This window comes from Rattus norvegicus, chromosome 1 (assembly GCF_036323735.1).
Source record: "Rattus norvegicus strain BN/NHsdMcwi chromosome 1, GRCr8, whole genome shotgun sequence".
In the NCBI taxonomy this organism is placed as follows: Eukaryota; Metazoa; Chordata; class Mammalia; order Rodentia; family Muridae; genus Rattus; species Rattus norvegicus.
The window spans coordinates 175,606,086-175,627,375 of record NC_086019.1 but is presented as its reverse complement, the minus strand read 5'-3'; the positions used below and the strand labels follow the sequence as shown (position 1 = coordinate 175,627,375).

General features: G+C 37.4%; 1 protein-coding gene across 6 annotated transcripts in view; it reads right to left on the bottom strand.

The window, feature by feature from the left end:
- The window catches only part of Usp47 (ubiquitin specific peptidase 47), an 83,147-nt gene that overhangs the window by 42,529 nt on the left and 19,328 nt on the right, over window positions 1–21,290 (bottom strand). For 3 of the 6 annotated variants that reach the window (XM_039078096.2, NM_001107542.2, XM_006230045.4), the window contains 4 exon segments: window positions 8,661–8,864; window positions 7,049–7,162; window positions 5,371–5,509; window positions 2,943–3,039 (listed from right to left, as the gene is read on the bottom strand). In XM_039078096.2, coding sequence (XP_038934024.1) covers window positions 2,943–3,039; window positions 5,371–5,509; window positions 7,049–7,057 — 245 coding nt within the window. In that variant the 5' untranslated portion in view covers window positions 7,058–7,162; window positions 8,661–8,864. 6 annotated transcript variants of the gene reach the window in all.

Genomic DNA, 21,290 nt, shown 5'->3' with positions numbered 1-21,290 from the left:
AATCTGATAAAAACTTAGTTCTAATAAGTAATTCACAAAACAATGTAGAATATCCACTGACAAAACATTAAAACCCAAACTGAAAAAAACATATATACAGCTTTCAATATATACATTTTTAGAGAATTACAAAGGAGAACAGAAGAAGTTAAACACCGAGTTGTTATATCACAGATGAAATGAAGCTGCGCCTGCCATGTCAGTGGGATGGAAGATTACATATAGAGCATTGGTTCTCAACCTTCCTAATGTTGCATCCCTTTAAGACAGTTCCTCATGTTGTGGTGACCCACAAGCCATAACATTATTTTCATTGCTACTTCATAATTTTAACTTTACTATTATAAATTATAATGTAACTAACTGATATGTAGGCTATCTGATATGTGACCCCTGTGAAAGGGTTGTTCAACCTTCCATCCCCAAAGGGTTGTGACCTACAAGTTAAGAACGGCTGATATCGATATGAGATTACCAATTGGTGCTATTCAGAGCTGGGTAATGAGTGCACATGGACTTGTGGTACTATTTCCTCATTTTTAAATGTTTCAAATATTCAACTATAGAACATTTTTTAAAAGCTATTAATGGGGTTGTAGAGATGAACCAGTGGTTATGAGCACTGGCTGTTATTCTAGAGAATCAGGATTGAATTCCCAGCATCCACATTTTGTTCCAGTGAATCTGACTTCCTCATATATATATATATACATGCAGGCCAAGCACCAATGCACATAGAATTGAAAAAGCTATTAAGTAAATAAAATAATCCCAGTAGAATTTTATTCTCACAAATTTGTAAGAGATCATCTAGGCCTCGCTACAGGACCTCCCAGATACAAAAACACAGGATCATCCAGCAGAGGGAAGACTGGACAGCCCCAGTTGGTTACTATACTCTGGAGTTCTTAAGGTGATTCTGTACTTAATAAAACAAAACGTAAATCCTCAAATATTGAGGATCCTATTAATGGTGTCCTGCCTAAACCTGGCGATGCTAAGATCACTCTAATACTCTCTTATTTCCTTTTTAGTTTCAAAAGAGGCTTGACTATGAATTTTCCTACTTTCCAGTTTACAAATGGTTTTGGTTTGACTCCATCCTCTGTTAAGTGTTCAAATTTTTTTATGTTAGAACTAAGAGGTTACACCTATGTGGCTCTGCTCCCTTTACCCAGGGGCAAACCCTTCAGCCTCCAATTCACTTTCCTTCTGTCCCATTTCTGAGATCACATGTGCTTTAACTGTCTTCTACATGCAGTCACTAGCTCCCCTGTTAGCTTCATGGAAGGCTTTTAGAATTGGCATTCTAGGATCTCAAAATCCCATCACAACCTTAAAAGGTTATACATTTTGTTGGGACCTGGGATTTTGCAGGTAATGTAGTCAGACACTTTGTTGGCACATTCAATTCTTCCCATTCTTTTACTACTAAAAAGGTTGCTAGTGTGTTCTCTCAGGTTTTCACTCAGAAATACCAGTACTACCCACAATTGCCATTCTGATCTCATGCATCCCAGTTTGGCTTAATCACAGGCCCTCCTTCAAAGGATTTCTTTCAAATCACTGTTTGAACCTGCACTACATAAGCTTTCCTAATAATTCATAGAATGTATCACAAGCCTCCGAGTCAACAACGAAGGGTCTATGTGGGCCATACACAAAGGATGAATGTGTAACTTCAGCTTTCACTGTGGTGCTGCTCCCCTGCAGCCCAGTGCGGAGCTGAGGTCTATTCTATACTCAGATATCAGTGATCTCAGGTTTGGTTCTGCTGTCACCTGCTGTCAACTTCCATCTATAATCTCAATGCCAAAGTCCTCCTCATTGAATCTGTGTTTTAACCCTCATCCCTACACACAGTGGATTGATTTCACTGGTCCCAAAAACTTCTGTACTTAAAGTTGTTGGGTTCCATGAAGGCTCTCTCATGGCTGTTTCCCTTCCTCACTGTCTACAGCTGTGAGCGTGCTCAACAGTTCCTCCAGAAGTTATTCTCTCTATCTTGCTTTATTACCTTTCTTGGCATACAGGGCTTGTATAACGAACTTATTTAAACAGGCTCTCTATGGAAGCTCTGAAGGGGGAACTCAAGTCTTATTAACACTGTGAACTCTGTGTTTGATAAAACTCATGGCAATGCAGTCAGTGTTCAAGGAATGCTTGCTACTTGATAGCCCGTTCATTCTACAGAGCTGCAAACTTACTATCTTCAGAGTTTCAGAACATACAGTTAAACAAGCACCTAGGATGCTAGGCAGGTTTGTGGTCACAGGCAACCATCTTGGAGAACTTAAATCTTCCCAGCAGGAAGATTTCTAGCCCATCCCCTACACCCACCCCCCATGTGCTGGCCTTTGCATTCATCTAGGGGCCTCTGCAACCCAATCTAATCACTGCTAACAGTGACTGGATCCTGGAACCTACAGTATGGCCTCAGCAGTATCTGTGTATTTAGGAACTGATTTTACCAAATAGTGATAACAACAGATAATTCACAGCTATTATGAGAAGTGGGTGAGCATATAAAAGTGCTCCCAACAGTCCTAATACATTATTTAGGGAGCACTAACTACTATTTACTAATAACTAACAGCAGTGTTATTCAAAAATAACACTGAATTCTTAAATTGAGAGGGGGAAGAAAATCAATGTATATGTTCTGGATTCTCTTGAAATCAGACACCCCTTTCCCTATAAAACTATGAATAGGGACATTCAATAATTTGATCCTTTCCTATCTGGCCATTTCTGATTCTCTCTCCTCATTGCTTTTATATGTCAGTCTTTCTGAAGATTCTTGTTCATCTATAATATACAATAAGTCATCATGTAAAGTAATAAATACCCCAAATATTACAAGTAAGTCTATGAAGGTAAATTTAATTTATTATTTAAAAACTGTACTTTTTATTCTTATAGAACATTTTTCAAATACTCACTTATATAAGGCATTCCTAAATTCAGGAGTCATAAAAAGTGTTTGCAAAAGGCTATTCAAATAGCACGTCATCGCCTGGTTTACTAATCCCACATAACCTTTAAAGAGAAAATAAAAAAAAGATCAGCACTTGGGCTTAAACACTACAAACCAACCAATCAACCAACCAACCAACCAACTAACCAACCACCAACCAGAGGGCAAGACTGCTTAGTTGGAAATTATTTCTGTTTTTTCCCTCAAAGCTACTTGAGAAAATTCTCTTCTACAGTATGCATTAGGTAAACTTTGTTACCAATAGATATTATATGGTATGTAACAAGATATTAAGAATAACACATGTACTACACTAGGTTTTATTAGAGTATAAATCATCTTATTCCCTTCGTCTAAATAGCAATAATTAACATGGGAATGTATAAACACCTTCCCTTTAAACATCACATATAACACAGGAAGACCCAACTAGGCCAACTGCCCCCCACGCCCTCATCATCAGCCCTGTGAATCAAATTTTGCAGTACTAACACAGAGAGCAAGAGCAAACTCAGATCCCTATGCTCGTGCATTTTTATAAAAGCATTATCCATTTTCTTAAAAGTGTATTTCATGAGGAAAAATAAAAATATACTGCCAGTGCCCTTTAATTTTATAGTGTGACAAATGGTATGTTTTATTTGCACAAAGAAATAACAATACTTCTAAAATCCGTTATCTTAATTTCAAATAATTCACAAGATAGGGAGTTGGACCTAGTACCCAGCATTCTATAAATGTCTCATAGAAAGGACTTAGCTGTCAGAATGAATATCAAACTATTTCAAGAATGTTTTCTTTTTTTTCCACTTTGAAACTTAGCTGGAACTTTTTCAAAGTATACCAATAATCTCAGAATAATCTTCACAGTACTTATTTAAAACAAGATGAACATTTTTTTTTGTCCTGACACAGAGCAGTTCCACTAGCATTTTGGGAAGTAAACCTTAAAATCTGCATTTTAAGCAATCATTTCTACATGACTTTTGAAGAAATAAAGCCTTGTGACTTTACAAGCAATTTTACTATGTTCAATACTTTAAAGTAACTCTGCATTCTCTTTTATCCTGGATGGTATGCAGCCAAAATCCACTGACAGAAGTTATAAACCAAAGACCATCGTTCCTTTTGCTATTTCCAGAGCAAATAAACTCCACAGTGATTAGCTATGTTACAAAATATAATAAATATAATGCTATAGTAAGTATAATACTATAGGTCATATTAAAACGAAGTCTGGAATGTACATCTATTATTACTGCTATTTGCGATAGGTGTTTAATATTGAAAATATTGAAAATCTTTCTCAAATTTTTAAAAAGATTCTAAAACCATGCTTAGCATTAACTAGCTAAACAAAAGACTTCTCTGTACTTGTTTCTATTTCTTTCAACATGGACAAACACTACCTTATGAAAAAGGTTTGTTGTACGATGAAGACATGACATGTATCTAGATTATATTCATAAGGTAATTATATTCATAAGGTAATTAATCAATCTTATATATAAATGAAACCTTCATATAAAGCTAGCCTAGTAAGATGAAATAAAATTTTAATGATTTAGGGCTGGAGAAAGAGTTCAGCAGTTAAGATCACTGGCTGTTCTTCCAGAGGACCCATGTGGAAGCTCACAATTGTCTGTTGCAAGGGATCAGTCATCCTCTTCTGCCCTCAGTGGGTAACATATACACATGATGTACAGATACACATTATCAAACACCTATACACATTAAATAAATAAAAACTTTAAAATAAACTAGGCTTAATCATATTAAAAAAATAACAGTTTTTTAAAAAGATTTCTTTTTATTTTATTTATATATGTGTTTTGACTCCATGTGTATGTATGTATACATACCACATGTGTGCCCATGGAGGTCAGATGAGGGCATCAGATCTGGATGGAGAGGCAGATGATTGTGAATGAGCCCCCACATGGGTAGTGAGAACCTAATTTATTTCAAACATAACAATTAAACTATAAATATAGCAGGCCCAATAAAATAAGTGTGTTCTGTCTGCTTCATGGAAGCATATTCCCTCACAGCCCATATTAATCTAAAAGAGAGAAAAGAAGACTTCATTTCCAGGGAAGTTGACTTCAGAAACGTTAGAATAAATGCTTGAGGGAAAGCTACCAAAATAACTTCTCTTCAGAAGACAATATCCATTACTTTTCAGTTTGCAGATAAATAAAGGTAGTAACAATGTAGTTAAGATGGCAAGTAGATGAGGGAAGAAATGGCACAGTCTAGCCATGCTGAGTCTGCTGTTGCTGCCCAGTAATCGTGCTCTGGATCTCAGTTCCTACTGATGGAATCAAGAAATTTAATTAAGCCTGAACTTGCTGAGATTATGACTGTATGGAACACAACAAAATAGGTCTTACCAGTTTCTGACTTGTTCAAAATTGATGAATAGGAGTAGCTCTGGCTGACATAATCACTGGTAGAAGCCACAGACCCTTCTCTTGGAAGTGGACCTATAAACCTGTCATGCACGCTGTCGTCCACGTGACTGGAGTCATCCTAAAAGGCAGCAGAACCAGTATTTGCTGAGTAGCAACACTGAGAAACAGTGGAAGCATGCTAAGGCTGCTTCTGCCAGGCAGGCAGGGAAAGTGTGTCCTGGGTTTCCTGCAGGCAGCTCTGAAAGCTATCTCACTCAGAGGACTGGGCAATACTCCTATATGTTTGTAGTTTCTTTCAAAGTCCTCCTCCAAATGTCCTGAGTAAGCACTGCATAGTCACTTTATATCACTTTTATAGCTTAGGCCTAGAAGCTGAGGGATGTTCAAGAGCTACTGGATGAAATGGAGAGCTGCCCAGTCTCTAATGAGAAACTTCTGTTAATGTGTAATCACTGCAAAGGGTTAAAGGGCACAGACCCGCATGAGCCGTGGAGACGAGCAACAGTGACTAAGCAACTCAAGCTGCAACTCTAACACTGAGAGTCTGCAGCTCTGCTACAATAGCTAATTCCGACTTCAGACAATCCAAACCAATCAAAACCCGGTGACACCACAATACAAAAGATGAGCTTCAGGGTGCCCAAGAAGGCTGTTTCAGTGTGAACACACTGCTTATCACCATCTCCAGCTCAAAGGGGCAGCTCTATTCACAACACATTTCTAACTGAAAGCCATTAAAAAGAACAACTTGTCCTAAGCAAATTGTAGTTAAGAGAAAGGCTCTGAAAAAAAATCCACATTCTCTGACCTTAGTTTTTCAGTCTGTAATACCTATGCAAAGCAGACCAGGTTTTTAAAAATTTTTTCACATCTACATCCTCTGGAATTTATAACCATCAAACAAGATTTAATTACCATAGTGAGTTTTCTCTTTTGTTCTAAGAGATTATTTTTCTAATTTTATGTGTATGAGTGTTTGCCTGCATATATGTCTATGTACTATACGCCTGCAGTCCCTGAAAAGGCCAGAAGAGGGTACTGAGTATTCTGGGACTAGACTCACAGCTGTGTGCTGCTGCCATGTGGGTGCTGGGTAGGAATGGAAGCTGGATCCTCTACAGGAACAGCCAGTGCTCTTAATCTTTGATCCATCTCTCCAGCCCCATCATAGTTTAAAAAGAAATAGTATCTTGAATGTATAGTGCTCGTAACTTCTATTTGTACACCTCTTCAAAAGTCCAAACTCTGGAAAAATGCCCTTCCAATTAAGAGTCAGTGGGTTTGACCGGAATGCCTATTCAAATAAGTCTTGAATTGTGGTGAGTAAATTAATGGAAGTATCTAATTGACATATTAGTCAACCAGAAAGATGGGGGTGGAGTGTGTGTGAATGGAAATGGTCTCCCAAAAGAACTAATGAGTTTATACTCAGCCAGGAGAAAGGCTATGGAACTACAAGTCTGTATGGTTTCTAACCTGAGCCTCCCATCCTTTGTACAGCAGCAGTCCCAGTGAGGCAACAAACTGAACATGATAATGGTGCTGTGGAGACCTGAGGCACCCATGCCATCACATACAGCTATCATTTATCATGCAATTGTACATCTTTTCCTCCTTTGGAAAACTGCACAAAACTAGGTCTTTCTAAATAGCTTACCAATAGCATCTGAGGCTGTTCTCCATCTTTATCTGTCAAATGCAGAAAGTTCTTCTTTCCTGGCTCAAAATTAGCATCAAGAAGAGACTTGTCACTGGTGTGATCCAGTGGTGCCTATGGGTACAAAATAATGTTAAGAGTATGAAGAACAGTGATAATAAAACACCAAACACATATTTACATGCAAATATTTCAGTAATGATTTGGCTACATTTCTTTTCAGCTAGGTTTTGAATGAACCCCCTCTATCATGAGCTGAATTGCTAAACTCATGACAGTAGAGCATCCCAGAGGCTCACATTCCCCAGCATCTAAAACCCTAAACAAAGAAAAGGCTAAGGGATTGATGCATAATGCCTACCAAAAATCAATACAGCTTGTATATATACATAGATTTCTTTTACTAAAGTGTATATAATGCAATGTTTTCATAAACACTAAAAAAAGTTTATATAACTAAAGACTATAAAATGTTGTGACACATGAGTCTAAGAATCCCTGGATAAGCAATGTACTGAGTATCCAAACCAAAGCAGGCATTGTAGCTCATTCCTGCCATCTCTAATTATGTGTCTCCAATCTCCAAGAATGCCAAAGGCTTTTTGTTTTTTTGTTTTTTAAAATTTGCCAACAGCACGGGGAAAAAAAAAAGAGTACTAAGAACATACCAGAAACAGTTATGATTTATGAAAAAAACAAATCTAGAAAAACTCAAGAGCTCAAAGTATCTACAGGTCAAAGTGCCTACAGGAGACTTCTGGAGATAAAGGTAGTAGGAAACACTAGGCAAAGGTCAAGAGTTGAGGCCAGGGAACTCAGGAGAACAAATGAGAAAAGGCGTTCTGGTCAGTCCGGCCCCTTCCTAATTCCTCCTTAGACTAAGAAGTGGACAGTAGAACTTATTCTCTCTCTGGATACTACAGCCAGCAAGGTAGAGCAGAGCCATGTAACCAGATGCTAGTCATCTCTCAACCCAAGATGGGCTGACATCGGCATGCCCCGTCCCTCCAACATGAAAATGGAAGCTGAATACTGCAAATTTAAACAGCCTCCATTGAAATTCTTGACCACAAAGACTTATGAGTAAAACAAGAATCACTAGGCCTCTGAGGAGATACTGCAATATAGAAATGAGACAACACAAAAAATGAAGTGGAAACATCACAAAGGAAACAAGCAGTTACTACAAAAGAAACTGAGACATAAACAAACCTTACACATCTGAGATTGTATACATCAGAAATACCTTTGAGTTTGAGTTCAAATACACAGTTACACAATAAAAGGAAATAAGCCATTTTATTCATAATTTTTATTAAAACGAACTCCCAGTAAATATGAAAATGTTTTAGTTATGTAGGAGTCACTTTCTTATGAATACAAAAGTAATGACCTGATAAATGTAAATTTTAGGACAACTGGTGACTCCAGAACAAAGGCAGGGAAAAGGGACCAGTCACTGTGTCTGCACTTAGTCACTACAGTTTTGATAACCATATAAAGGGAATTGTAATGTTCAAGCTTTCATTCTATCATCATAGTAAGAGCAGTAATCAAAGCTATGACATTACTATTAGCAGATTAAGTAAATGCTTTAAGTCTGAGAGTTTACCAAATCAGCAGTATTGATTCCATTTCCCCATGTCAAATCAAAGGTTCCGTTTATGTAGCCTACTTTGTTGGCCACATCTTCAAAGAGCTTTCTGACTGGGGTAGATGCTGGTAAATTCACTGTGATCCGTTCATTCACTGTCTTTGAGTTAGTAGTGTCCTGTATTATACATAAGACTCTAGGTTCTTCAGCAGCATTTTCTATCTGAAATTTAAAAAAGTGTTACTTTTAATTATTCTTTAAAGAAACACAAGTATAATTAACTATAAAATTTTATGATCAGTGTAAAGAACCCATAAGACAATATTTTCTCTGTACTGTTTTACTGTTTGAAGCACATCCCAATAGATCCTGTCAAACGTAAGCACCATGATTGCTTTGGGGGAAGTGGTCATTCCTGTGGACATCTGCTTTTACCTTTTAAGGTTATAAAGCAAGAGAGCCAAGAAGCCATGAACACTTTAAGCTAAAAATTACAAAATTTGGGGCTAGAGCCTGTTGCTCTTCTAAAGGACCTGGATTTAGTTCTTGGTATTCATGCTGAACAGTTCACAACCACTTCTAATTAAGCTCCGGGAGATCCAATGCTTTCTTTTGGCTTCCACAGGCACCAGGCATTTTGGTGGTGGACAGATACACATGCTGGCAAAACACTCATATAAAAAATTTTCAATTGACAAGTTTGATCTTTAAAAATGTATCATTACCAAGTCTTTTCAGCTATCAACCTGGAAACTGGATTATAAATTTTCCTTCCTTCTTTTTATCAGTAACTGTCAAGACAAAAATTTTTAAAAAAATATTTCTCAAAACAAAAAAAAAAAAACAAACCCTAAAGAACTATGCCCTATACCCTCCCTTCAGCTCTTGAAAAATACTGATTTTCTTTTATATTTCCCATGGTATTAGCAGTTATATCAACTGTATTTGAACACCCCAGATGCTTGAGTGGAAGAAATTCCCCTCTTCCTTATCTAACGGCAAACTTGGCATGAGCCAGCGATACCTCCCCAGCTTCTGAAACCAAGCTGAGCACCTTCTAGTTTCGCCTCTCTTTACCTGACATGGCACCAAACAGTATCTAGTCTACTTGGGTATCCCTTGTTGCTCTCTTCTGCTATAGTCAGAGTATCCTCTAGTAAAATGATGGCGACATCTTCCTTCCTGAGAAGTTTAAATCTTTCGATCTCACATTCCTTCAATCAAAAGAGTATTTCTAATACTAGTGCTGGTGATGCATCTTGGGCTTTCCCTGGGGGATCTCTGGCATCCTCATGAAAGGCTACTTAGAAACACACTTACACCCTGTGCTCTAGCCAAGCAGCATCTTGTCTTCTCCTCTCCCCTTCTTGTCGCATCCTCTCTTCTCTCTCTCTTATCTCTCTTCACTATGGTATTGGGACTGAATTTAGAGTCTCTGTATGTTAGCCAATACTCTAGCTCTTAGTTATAGTTCCACTTCCAAGAATCCCTTGTTTTTAACAGGATCAATTTCAACCTTTTGTTATGTTCTTATCCAATTTAAAATTAGAATTATCATCAGGGACTAATACTGAAAACAGGATAGTCACAAAGTGTATGTCAGGTGAAGTAAAGTAAAATCACCATAATTTGTTTCTGCAATGTCAATTTTGGCCTTGTAAGGGATTGTGTGAATTAAGGTTAATCCTATTAGATTTGAATAAAAATACATCTCTATAAAACAGATTGGCTAGCACTTCATTTCAAATAGAAATAAATATTACAAATAAAAATTTTAATTACTAACAATACAAAAATGAAAATGAAAAATACCCTCTTTATAAAAATTGACTGCAATAAGAGGGTATTATTAATATACCCATGAAAAGGAGGAAAAGCCTTCAATTCTGTATTTAAGGTGGACATTAGCACACAGAATGGAGTATATTACACATTTGAAATAAAAATTAATAACATAAACCAGACCTTTAAAGTGAAGAAATTCAAATATATACAAATTAATAATTCATAGGCAGCAAACAATAGTCTGGATATTAAAAAACTCAAAACATAAAACCAAAATCGACCTAACTCAAAGATTCTGTTATTATATAATTAAATTCTATACTGCTTAAAAAATGCCGCTTAAACAATGAGAGAGTAATTTTCTGATTAAATATAAGATAGAGTGTCTGTCTTATGGGTACATATATACCAACTGAGAAGACAAACATACAACACAACAAGCACAGAATCTTCCAGAGGTGTGAAAGTTGGTAGGAACATAATTTCATGCCTGTATCTTACTGTCTAATCAAGCTTTAAAAAAAAAATAAGAAAAATAGGGAACTCTCATTCCACAGTATAACATACAACATTAAAATCCTAGAATCACGACTCTATATACCACTGTTTAGATTGGGGTAAAGCAGTAAGCTAAATAATGGGGAAACAGCTTCTTCCCAGTGCTTCCATACTCTTGTATTTTGTACTTGTCTTTAAGTACTTCTAAAATATAAAATGTGAAATAAAAAAATAACTATTAAAAAAAAAAGAAAATCTGGTCTGTAGTAAAAGAGTGAACTCAAAATAATTTCAACTACGGAACTTTTTTATTTTTTGGGGGGGGATGTTGGTTTTTGGCTTTTTGTTTGTTTTGAGATAGAATCTGGAAACATCCTAGGCCAGGTTGGTCCTGAACTTTCTTGCCTCAGCCCTCCAAGTGCTGGCATTAAAGGCATGTTCTACCACGCCCAGCAAGTACCTGCTTGAATAATCCCAATACACTATAGAAGAATATGGACATGGAAATGCTGCAGCACAGTATACTAACAGTGGTATTAATCCAATATCACAGGGCTATGCACCCCTAGCTCCCAACTTCCTTAACACACATGAAAGTATATAAACTCTAGATTCCTCTCCTACCTGAACACACAGAGAAGTTACTATAATAGACCCCATGTGAAGAGCAACCGTGCTATAGTAAACACAAAATTTAATTTTTATTTGTTCCTTGAGCTTCTTTTAATGGCAGTAATTATTTTCTCTCTATATAACTATGCTGCCCTTTACAAAAGAGTAAAGGCTGGGCATGGTGGTGCCTACCTTTAATCCCAGCAATCAATAGGCAGTGATGGGCAGATTTGAGTTTAAGGCCAGCCTGGTCTACAAAGAATGTTCCATGCCAGCCAGAGCTGGACCTTGTCACTAAATAAATACATAAATAAATGGAAGAATATAAAGACAGAGAAATGACTTATAATTCTATATCTCAAAAACCTAGCAACATTTTGTTGAACAACTTTCCAGTATTTTTCCTATGCACATACACAGGCTTCTCAGATACAGACATTGAATCAGAGCAGACATGGTATTTTGCAATTCTTTATTTATAAATACATCATCCAATTCTTTTTCTATCAGGCTTTAATTTATCATTTTAAGCTGGAAAATAATTAGTGTATAGATTAATAATATTTTATTATTCTATGTTACTGATTCCTAGATCAGAATTTGGGGGTGGGGGGTGGGGGCAGTGTTGAGGACTGAGCCAGAGCATTGGGCATGCTAGGCAGTGCTAGACTACTGAACCACACCCCAGCCCACAGGCTTTTAAAAACAATCATGTGATAAAGCTTTGTACCCATTCTGTTTTCTAAAATTTCCATGCCTACCATATTTTACTCTTGAATTTAATTCTAGTATAATTTAAACAAATACAATGTTCTTTAAAGGTCTAGACCAGCTCTTTATAAACTATTACTTTATTTTATATCCAATTATCTGGTTTTCCTTTACTTCACTTATAATTAAATCTAACATGTGGCTACCAAGTATACATTTCACCTAACTTTAAAATCCCTATAAAATTTTTTCTTTTCCTTACCTCAAATATGGACACTGGTTAAAATAAAAAAAAAAAATTCCCCATTGGACAGTATCAGAATTAAGACATTGTAATTTCATATAAACGGCTTTTCAAGAACGAAACTCCTCTACAGTATCAATTTAATACTTTTCTAAAACATTAAATTTAAAAATACATTTACTAGGCTTGAGACAACTGGAGTAGATACCTATTCTTTGAGGCTCTACTGCAGAATGGTGGTACTTAGGCCCAAAAAAGAGGTAGTATCTTCAGGTGAATTACAAAATGCTAAAACTCAGGCTGGAGAGATGGCTCAGTGGTTAAGAGCACTGATTGTTCTTACAGAGGTCCTGAGTTCAATTCCCAGCAACCACATGGTGGCTCACAACCATCAGTAATGTGATTCAGAGTCCTCGTCTGGTGTGTCTGAAGAGAGCCACAATGTACTCATATACATAAAATACTAGAAATATTTTTTAAAAATTAAAAAAATACCCAAAATGCTAAAACTCTTTGCTACATTTTCCTTTTTCCACCTTTTCATGAATTTTGAGTTGGCTATGTGGCCATGTTTAGGTTCGCCACAATGTGTGACATTGTGTTATTTAGAGCTGGGCCTTAAGAAACCAGCAGCCGCCACTACATATCTTGAAAAGTCCCCCTTTATAAACAAGCCCACATGTAAGAGATCCAATTACACCAGCATCAGCTCGCTATGCAGAAGCCCTAGCAGTCTATATGGGCAAAAGAGGCCGCTGAGTGGAAGCACTGAGGTGGATGTGTGACACATGAGAATAGCATTCTTGGACTTTCCATTCAAAGCCAAGCACCAGCTAAATGGAGCCAAGACATGACACTTCAAAGAACAGAGCTCAACAGCTGAGTCCTTGCTCAAAAACTTCATCCCACACAATCCTGAGTAAATAAATTAATTGTTCTTTTAAGTCACTAAACGTTATGGTAGGCTGCTACCAACAGTAGGTAACAAAAACATGTTAAGATACAGTCAGGCACATGCAAACTATTATAGAAAGACATGATGATGGTAGGGTGTACTGGGGTGGGAGTGGGACACACCTGAGCACAGAACATGCTTTAGGGTAGAGAGCAAATGTTTAGACGGAAGAGTTCTAAGAACTCAAGATGAGAGAAAGTTACAAAGTTTTAAAATCCCACAAAAGGTTCCATTTATGAAGAAAAATGCACTTAGGACAAGGTATTGGAAGATCAAAGTTCCCTACACAGAAAACTTAGCCAAGAATGAGGACGATCAAATTTATTTTACATGAATGCACACATGCACATGCTAAGCACTGCATGAGGAAGCCGGCTGCCTGTGCCTGTGTCTAAACTCAAAGCACAAGCAGCTGATTTCCCAGCACAATGGAAAGAAAACTTCAAAAAGTAAAATTCAGTAATAGAACCTTGATGCGAAAAAGTAACTACATTAGGATAATCAGAGAGTAAATTGTGTTTTCTTCCAGATACAGCTCTGCTATTAGAAGAATACAGAAGCAGCTGACCAGGGAAATCCTAAGTACACCCTGAATGTATGCTGCTTTCAAATCATATCTTTTTTTAAACACTCTTAACAGTCAAACTTTGAGGTCACTGCTGTCAACATTGTGATTTCTGTGACTGTGACAATGACAATGACTAAGCTTAGCTAGGGCTTGCAATTCTGTAATTCTAGAAACTCAAGAGGATAAGGCAGGAAGATTCTAAGTTCAAGACCTGTCAGGCAATTTAGTGAGGCACACTCAGAATAAAGAAACTAAAAAGAGACGAGGGGAACGGCTAAGTGCTGTGCTTGCCTAGCAGGTGTGGAGCGTGAAGTCCTACACTCAATCCCTAATACCTCAAAGCAACAACACAAAACCTAGACAACAAAACACTTCTTAGATGTTTTGTATTTAAAAGTACAAAGATATATAGTTGATGGTTTATGTTCAATGTCACTAGATGTAAAAAATACAAAAACTCAAAGCTATCAACATTTGATTTTTCTGAGAGAAAAAAGTTAAAGAATTAAAACACTGTGAAGGGCCTTCTTTACTTCCACATTCAACCATCCATCTACTTTCTCTCCAGGCTTTCTTCCTTCAGCGACGTTAGAACTAAGCGAATATGGTTACAAACTTACATACATGCACAGTTCATTTCTCTACTTCTGGGCAAAAGCCGCCTAAAGGTAAGATAGCCAGTCTTGGGTCTTTGCTGTGGCTAGTCACTGTTCATAAATACTATACTGCTACAGATTATTATTGAGTATAAATATGTTTTGATAACTGAATTTTATATAATTTATAATTTCTTGGCCTTAGAGTATTCAATTTAAGTAATAATTCTTGGTCTGCTGATCAAGATCCTGATTTACATTAAAAATTATTTTAAGATTCTCTTTATACTCCATTCAAACCTCTAATCTACTCAAGTTACCTGTTTTGTAAGTGGTCACTTACAACACTTGGGACACATGGAACCACACAGAAGAAACTTGAGGGGAAAAGCAGATGTGGAGGAATGAAGGAGAGAGAGGTATGAACTACTGGTTAGTGTGTAGTGCACAGGGAAGTTTGGGCTTATACCACAGGGGATCAAGAAGCTAACACTTGTATCTAATTCTTCAATAAGATTTCTAGATATAGGACCTGTGAGATGGCTCAGTGTGTAAAGACATTTGGTGTCAAGCTGAAGACCTGAGCTTAATTCCTGGAGCCTACGCTAGAAGCAGAGAATGGACTTCCCTAACAAGCTGTCCTTTGACCTTCACATGCAGGAGTAGCAGGCACCCCACTCCCTGGCCCCCATACATAAATAAATAAATGAATAAATAAATCATATCAAAAGTTTCTAAGCAGTAACTTTATAAGTAATTAACTTAATCCCTAGTACTATTAATAATGAGGAAAATAAATATATCTGTAACAATAGGCAAATACTACATCCAAATCCAAAACTAAGGGCTTTACCATTTTCTTTCAGTCCTTCCTCTTTATTCACTTGTTAAGTACAAAGGACTGTACAGATGTAAGACTCATTTAAGATGAAGTTTTAACTATGCCACTAAAACTGCTTAGGAATAAAATAGCCAGACAAGCAGAAAACTTAAGACATGCTTTGCTGCTGAACAAAACACCAGCATGCTGTTACTTGCTCTGCTGACTGTCGCACTACAGCAGTGACCCAGCAAGCTACCTGTAAAAATTTCTTCTTCATTTCATCAAAGATATTTTGTCTGCATCTCCAAAACACATCCTATAGCATATAAAAACAAAATGAATTAATTCCATAAAATAAAGGCACAAGTGAAATGAAAGCAAAAGACATCCTGTTATAAGACACTTATAATTACAATATTATAGACCATCTAGAACTTCATAATTTTTACTGCAATTTTAATGCTGGGTATATCAGTCTTGTAGATATATACTGAAAACCTATGGTACAGTGATTACATGAACTGGCACATTTTAACAAAAGTCACCTTTAAGATAAGCTTACTATAGGTCCTATTTTTAACTATGAAAACAGAAACATATTTGTATGCAAGAAGAACTAAGTTACTGTAAATTATTAAGAAGCAATTTCTTGAAACCCTGAGTCTACAATATCCATGCTTTTTCTACACACATTTATCTCTTGCCCCCTCCTTTGCTTAATACAGAGAACATACTGAATCAAAGATCATTTTGCCTTTACAATAGAAATAGAATTCTAGTAGCAGTAATCACTTTTCAAACAGTGACGTCAGAGTAAGTATGTAGCAGGAGGATCCTCATCTACAAGAAGTTCAAGAGCAACCTGGACTACAAGAGGGTTTGTTTGTTTGTTTTTATTTTTTTAAAGGCAATTCTAAAATAAAAATCACTAGCAAATTCAATATATGTTCTACCAACCCTTTTCCATTCTACAGTGACTCAGCTTCTAACCAACAGGATCATTCTGTTTGGCTTTTTTTTTTTTTTTTTTATATTAACTTGAGTATTTCTTATTTACATTTCGAGTGTTATTCCCTTTCCCGGTTTCCGGGCAAACATCCCCCTCCCCCCTCCCCTTCCTTATGGGTGTTCCCCTCCCAACCCTCCCCCGATTGCTGCCCTCCCCCCACCAGTCTAGTTCACTGGGGGTTCAGTCTTTGCAGGACCCAGGGCTTCCCCTTCCACTGGTGCTCTTACTAGGATATTCATTGCTACCTATGAGGTCAGAGTCCAGGGTCAGTCCATGTATAGTCTTTAGGTAGTGGCTTAGTCCCTGGAAGCTCTAGTTGCTTGACATTGTTGTTCATATGGGGTCTCAAGCCCCTTCAAGCTCTTCCAGTCCTTTCTCTGATTCCTTCAACGGGGGTCCTATTCTCAGTTCAGTGGTTTGCTGCTGGCATTCGCCTCTGTATTTGCTGTATTCTGGCTGTGTCTCTCAGGAGCGATCTACATCCGGCTCCTGTCGGTCTGCACTTCTTTGCTTCATCCATCTTGTCTAATTGGGTGGCTGTATATGTATGGGCCACATGTGGGGCAGGCTCTGAATGGGTGTTCCTTCAGTCTCTGTTTTAATCTTTGCCTCTCCCTTCCCTGCCAAGGGTATTCTTGTTCCCCTTTTAAAGAAGGAGTGAAGCATTCACATTTTGATCATCCGTCTTGAGTTTCATGTGTTCTGTGCATCTAGGGTAATTCAAGCACTTGGGCTAATAGCCACTTATCAATGAGTGCATACCATGTGTGTTTTTCTGTGATTGGGTTACCTCACTCAGGATGATATTTTCCAGTTCCAACCATTTGTCTACGAATTTCATAAAGTCGTGGTTTTTGATAGCTGAGTAATATTCCATTGTGTAGATGTACCACATTTTCTGTATCCATTCCTCTGTTGAAGGGCATTTGGGTTCTTTCCAGCTTCTGGCTATTATAAATAAGGCTGCGATGAACATAGTGGAGCACGTGTCTCTTTTATATGTTGGGGCATCTTTTGGGTATATGCCCAAGAGAGGTATAGCTGGGTCCTCAGGTAGTGGAATGTCCAATTTTCTGAGGAACCTCCAGACTGATTTCCAGAATGGTTGTACCAGTCTGCAATCCCACCAACAATGGAGGAGTGTTCCTCTTTCTCCGCATCCTCGCCAGCATCTGTTGTCACCTGAGTTTTTGATCTTAGCCATTCTCACTGGTGTGAGGTGAACTCTCAGGGTTGTTTTGATTTGCATTTCCCTTATGACTAAAGATGCTGAACATTTCTTTAGGTGTTTCTCAGCCATTCGGCATTCCTCAGCTGTGAATTCTTTGTTTACCTCTGAACCCCATTTTTTAATAGGGTTATTTGTCTCCCTGTGGTCTAACTTCTTGAGTTCTTTGTATATTTTGGATATAAGGCCTCTATCTGTTGTAGGATTGGTAAAGATCTTTTCCCAATCTGTTGGTTGCCGTTTTGTCCTAACCACAGTGTCCTTTGCCTTACAGAAGCTTTGCAGTTTTATGAGATCCCATTTGTCGATTCTTGATCTTAGAGCATAAGCCATTGGTGTTTTGTTCAGGAAATTTTTCCAGTGCCCATGTGTTCGAGATGCTGTTTGGCACATTTTTAATCATGCTTCTTATATTTCAACATTCACTTTCCTGTGTCAGAAGAGTTAGTTTGAAAACTCCAGTTTGGTTCAGAATGTTGACTATGTCTTTCACAAAATAATGCTGACCTGTAACCAGATGTTAAAGTTGCATTGGTGGCCTAGAGTGTAACAGTGAACAAAGCTCTTAGCCCTTGGAGCAGTCATTCATCATACAGTGGAAAGCAGGCCACTGACACACCCGTGCAGTCTGGTCCCTGCCACTCTCAGAGTCTTAGCATTTCTGTCCACCATACCCAGACTGCTTTTCCCTTGAAAGTCTTACAACTCTTTGGCCCAAGTTTCACTATGGCAGTTTCAAAACATGTGTACCAATTCTTTGGCATAACTCTTAGCTAATACAGGAATCTAATGTCACACCCTTTGCATATGGGTGGGCCTCAGTGATTTCTATACTATACAACATGACTTGCAAGGTTGGGTTGGAAAGAACATTAGATTCCTGGCTCACTCAGATACAAGTCTTTATAGTGCAGTTTGTAGGTTGGAAGGACACTAAATAGCCAAATGAAAAGGCCATGTGTAGACATGCTACTCTATCCTCAGTGAGATCCCAGCTGACAACTAGCATTAACATAACAGTCTGAGGACTCCTTCAGATGCTTCCAGCCCTAGACTTGCCTGATTGATGCCACTCAACAGAAAAATAAGTTACTGCTGCCTATCTTGTCTGGGTTGTTATTCTGAGGAAGAAGTAGTGGGAACCAGTAGGAACCAGTGGGAACACAGCTGAAGATAATCAGAACAGCCCTCTTAAAAATTATAAATCTTCCTGCTTCCCCTCATCTCCTTCCTCTTAAGTGTCTCCATAGTTCCTGTAACTACCTAATCAGCAGTTAATACTTCCTCTATTGTCTTCATCTCCAAAATCTTCTACTTTGAGGCAAGACAAAATACACAGGACTCCCCGCCTCACAACATAAATAAAAAAACTGGATGTTCCATTAAAATTGGTACTCACCGCTTAGTCTTGGTCAGAAAGTTCTTTAAAAGGAATGAAATACAAAATAAAAAATAACTATAAACAACAGTAGCACGTGGCACCAAGTTCAAAGCCAGTCTAATTTACATAATGAGTTCCAGGGTAGCTTGGACTTTAAAAGACCACTCTTCTCAAAACATGTTTTATATTTTAAATTAACTCAATAGATGGAAGACCTAAATATAAGAGCTAACACTTTAGACTCTAGAGAACTAGATAGGAATTTGGCTAGATAAGAGATACATTTTTTTAGCCAAGTGTGGTTGTGTCTTTAATCAGGAAGCTGGGGCAGGTTGATCTTTATGAGTTCTAAGCCAATCTGGTTTACATAGAATTTCAGGCCAAACAGGGCTACATAATAAGATACTGTCTTAAAAAATTAATTAATTGGTTCAAGGATAAGTAGCCATGTATAGAGGAAGAAAATACATAAAAATTTAAAGCATATTTTATGTCCTATATGAAAACAAACCCATTTCAGGTATATTATATAGACCTAAATAGCAATGGCAAAGTCCTAAAGCCTTTAAGAAATTTCACAGAATATCTTTAAATTCTTAAGCTTGGGGAAAAAAGCACAAAAATGAAGAGAAAAAGATAGTTAATGGTAATTAAAATTGAAGACATGCAGAGTTAACAAAACAGAAAGGGCAAAAAGAATTGGGAAAGAATATTTACAGTAAAGCTAACTAAAAAGCCTGCTACCTGAGCCATAACCAACAAGAACCCAGAAGAGGACAGGATGGCTCACAAAGAAATGCTGAAATGTGCAAAATTATTGATCAGCAAAAAGAAACTTGAAATACTAAGATTTCTCACTTTTAGTGTGAATGTAAACTGATACCACCTTCAGGAAAGTTTGACAATACATTACCTATAAAACAAAAAATGCTTATCCTACAATTTACCACTTTCACCATTAAAAATTTCCACATGCCCCCCTGTTGTCTGATTCATCCATTCCCCAGGCGATCTTCTGATCATCTCCTATAGAAGCTCTGAGTTAGAGCAGACACACAGAAATGTGCAATTCCCATTGCTCAAAATAGCACACAAACTACAAACATCCCAAATGCAATTCGATGGATAAACTAAGAGTAGGTACTATTAAAATATGAACCAAGCTATGTGGTTTTGGTACTGCTAAAACCCTTTGGGTTTTTCTAAGCCTGCCCCAGCTCCCAAATAAGGACACAGAGGCTTATTTTTATTTACAATGCTTAATGGCATTAGTTTAGGCTTGCTCCTCAACTAGCTCTTAACTTACATTAATCCGTTTATACTGTTTTATGTCTGCCATGTGGCTGGTTACCTCTCAGTTTCATATGTCTGACATCTTCCCTCACCTGACTCTTTCCCGCGTTCCTCTCTCTTCCTGGAATTTCTGCCTATTTCTCAGTTATAAGCCATTCAGCTCTTTATAGAAAGGTGATACTTTTATATAGTACATAAGAGATTATCCCTACATACTGTGTGTGTATTTATTTTTATAATTTAAATCTTAAGAAGAAAGCTTGGCAAATTTGACTATAGATAGATAGATAGATAGATAGATAGATAGATAGATAGCGAGAGAAAGAGAATCCTCTCATTATTCCTCTCAGTCATAAGATAAAAATAGTTATCCAGGATAAGGGAACAAATGCAATTTGCCTTGGTATCAGAACCCATAAAAACTGTCTAGGAAATTATGCAGGAATATGTATTTTTTGTGCGAACAAACAGAAAGAACAATATATCTACAGGAAATACATGTCATGTAATATTAACAAACACTAACATACAGAATATAAGCAATTTAGAAAACGCAGGAAGGAACCAAAGACACCCTAACAGAGGTTTCCAATAAACCCCAGTTTCTAAGATTCATAGATATATTTTAATCCATTACAACATTTATTTAGATAGTGGCTAAATATGGTAACAGTTTTCAAGCTACAAACATACTCCAATCTTTAAAATATTTGATACTTTTAAATCAGACCAGTAAAATTTTACATAAACCAAAAAAGGGGGCAGGAGGACAAAGGGAAGAAGGGCAGAAGGGAAGAAGGCAGACATCCTGTGCGAGTGTACAGACTAAAAACTCCAGAACAGCTCTGGAAAGGAGCAGTCTCCCTAAACAGGAAACTTACTGACCACACTACCACAGCCAATCACCAAAGAACAAAACTGACTCCACCCCCACCAACTGCTGAG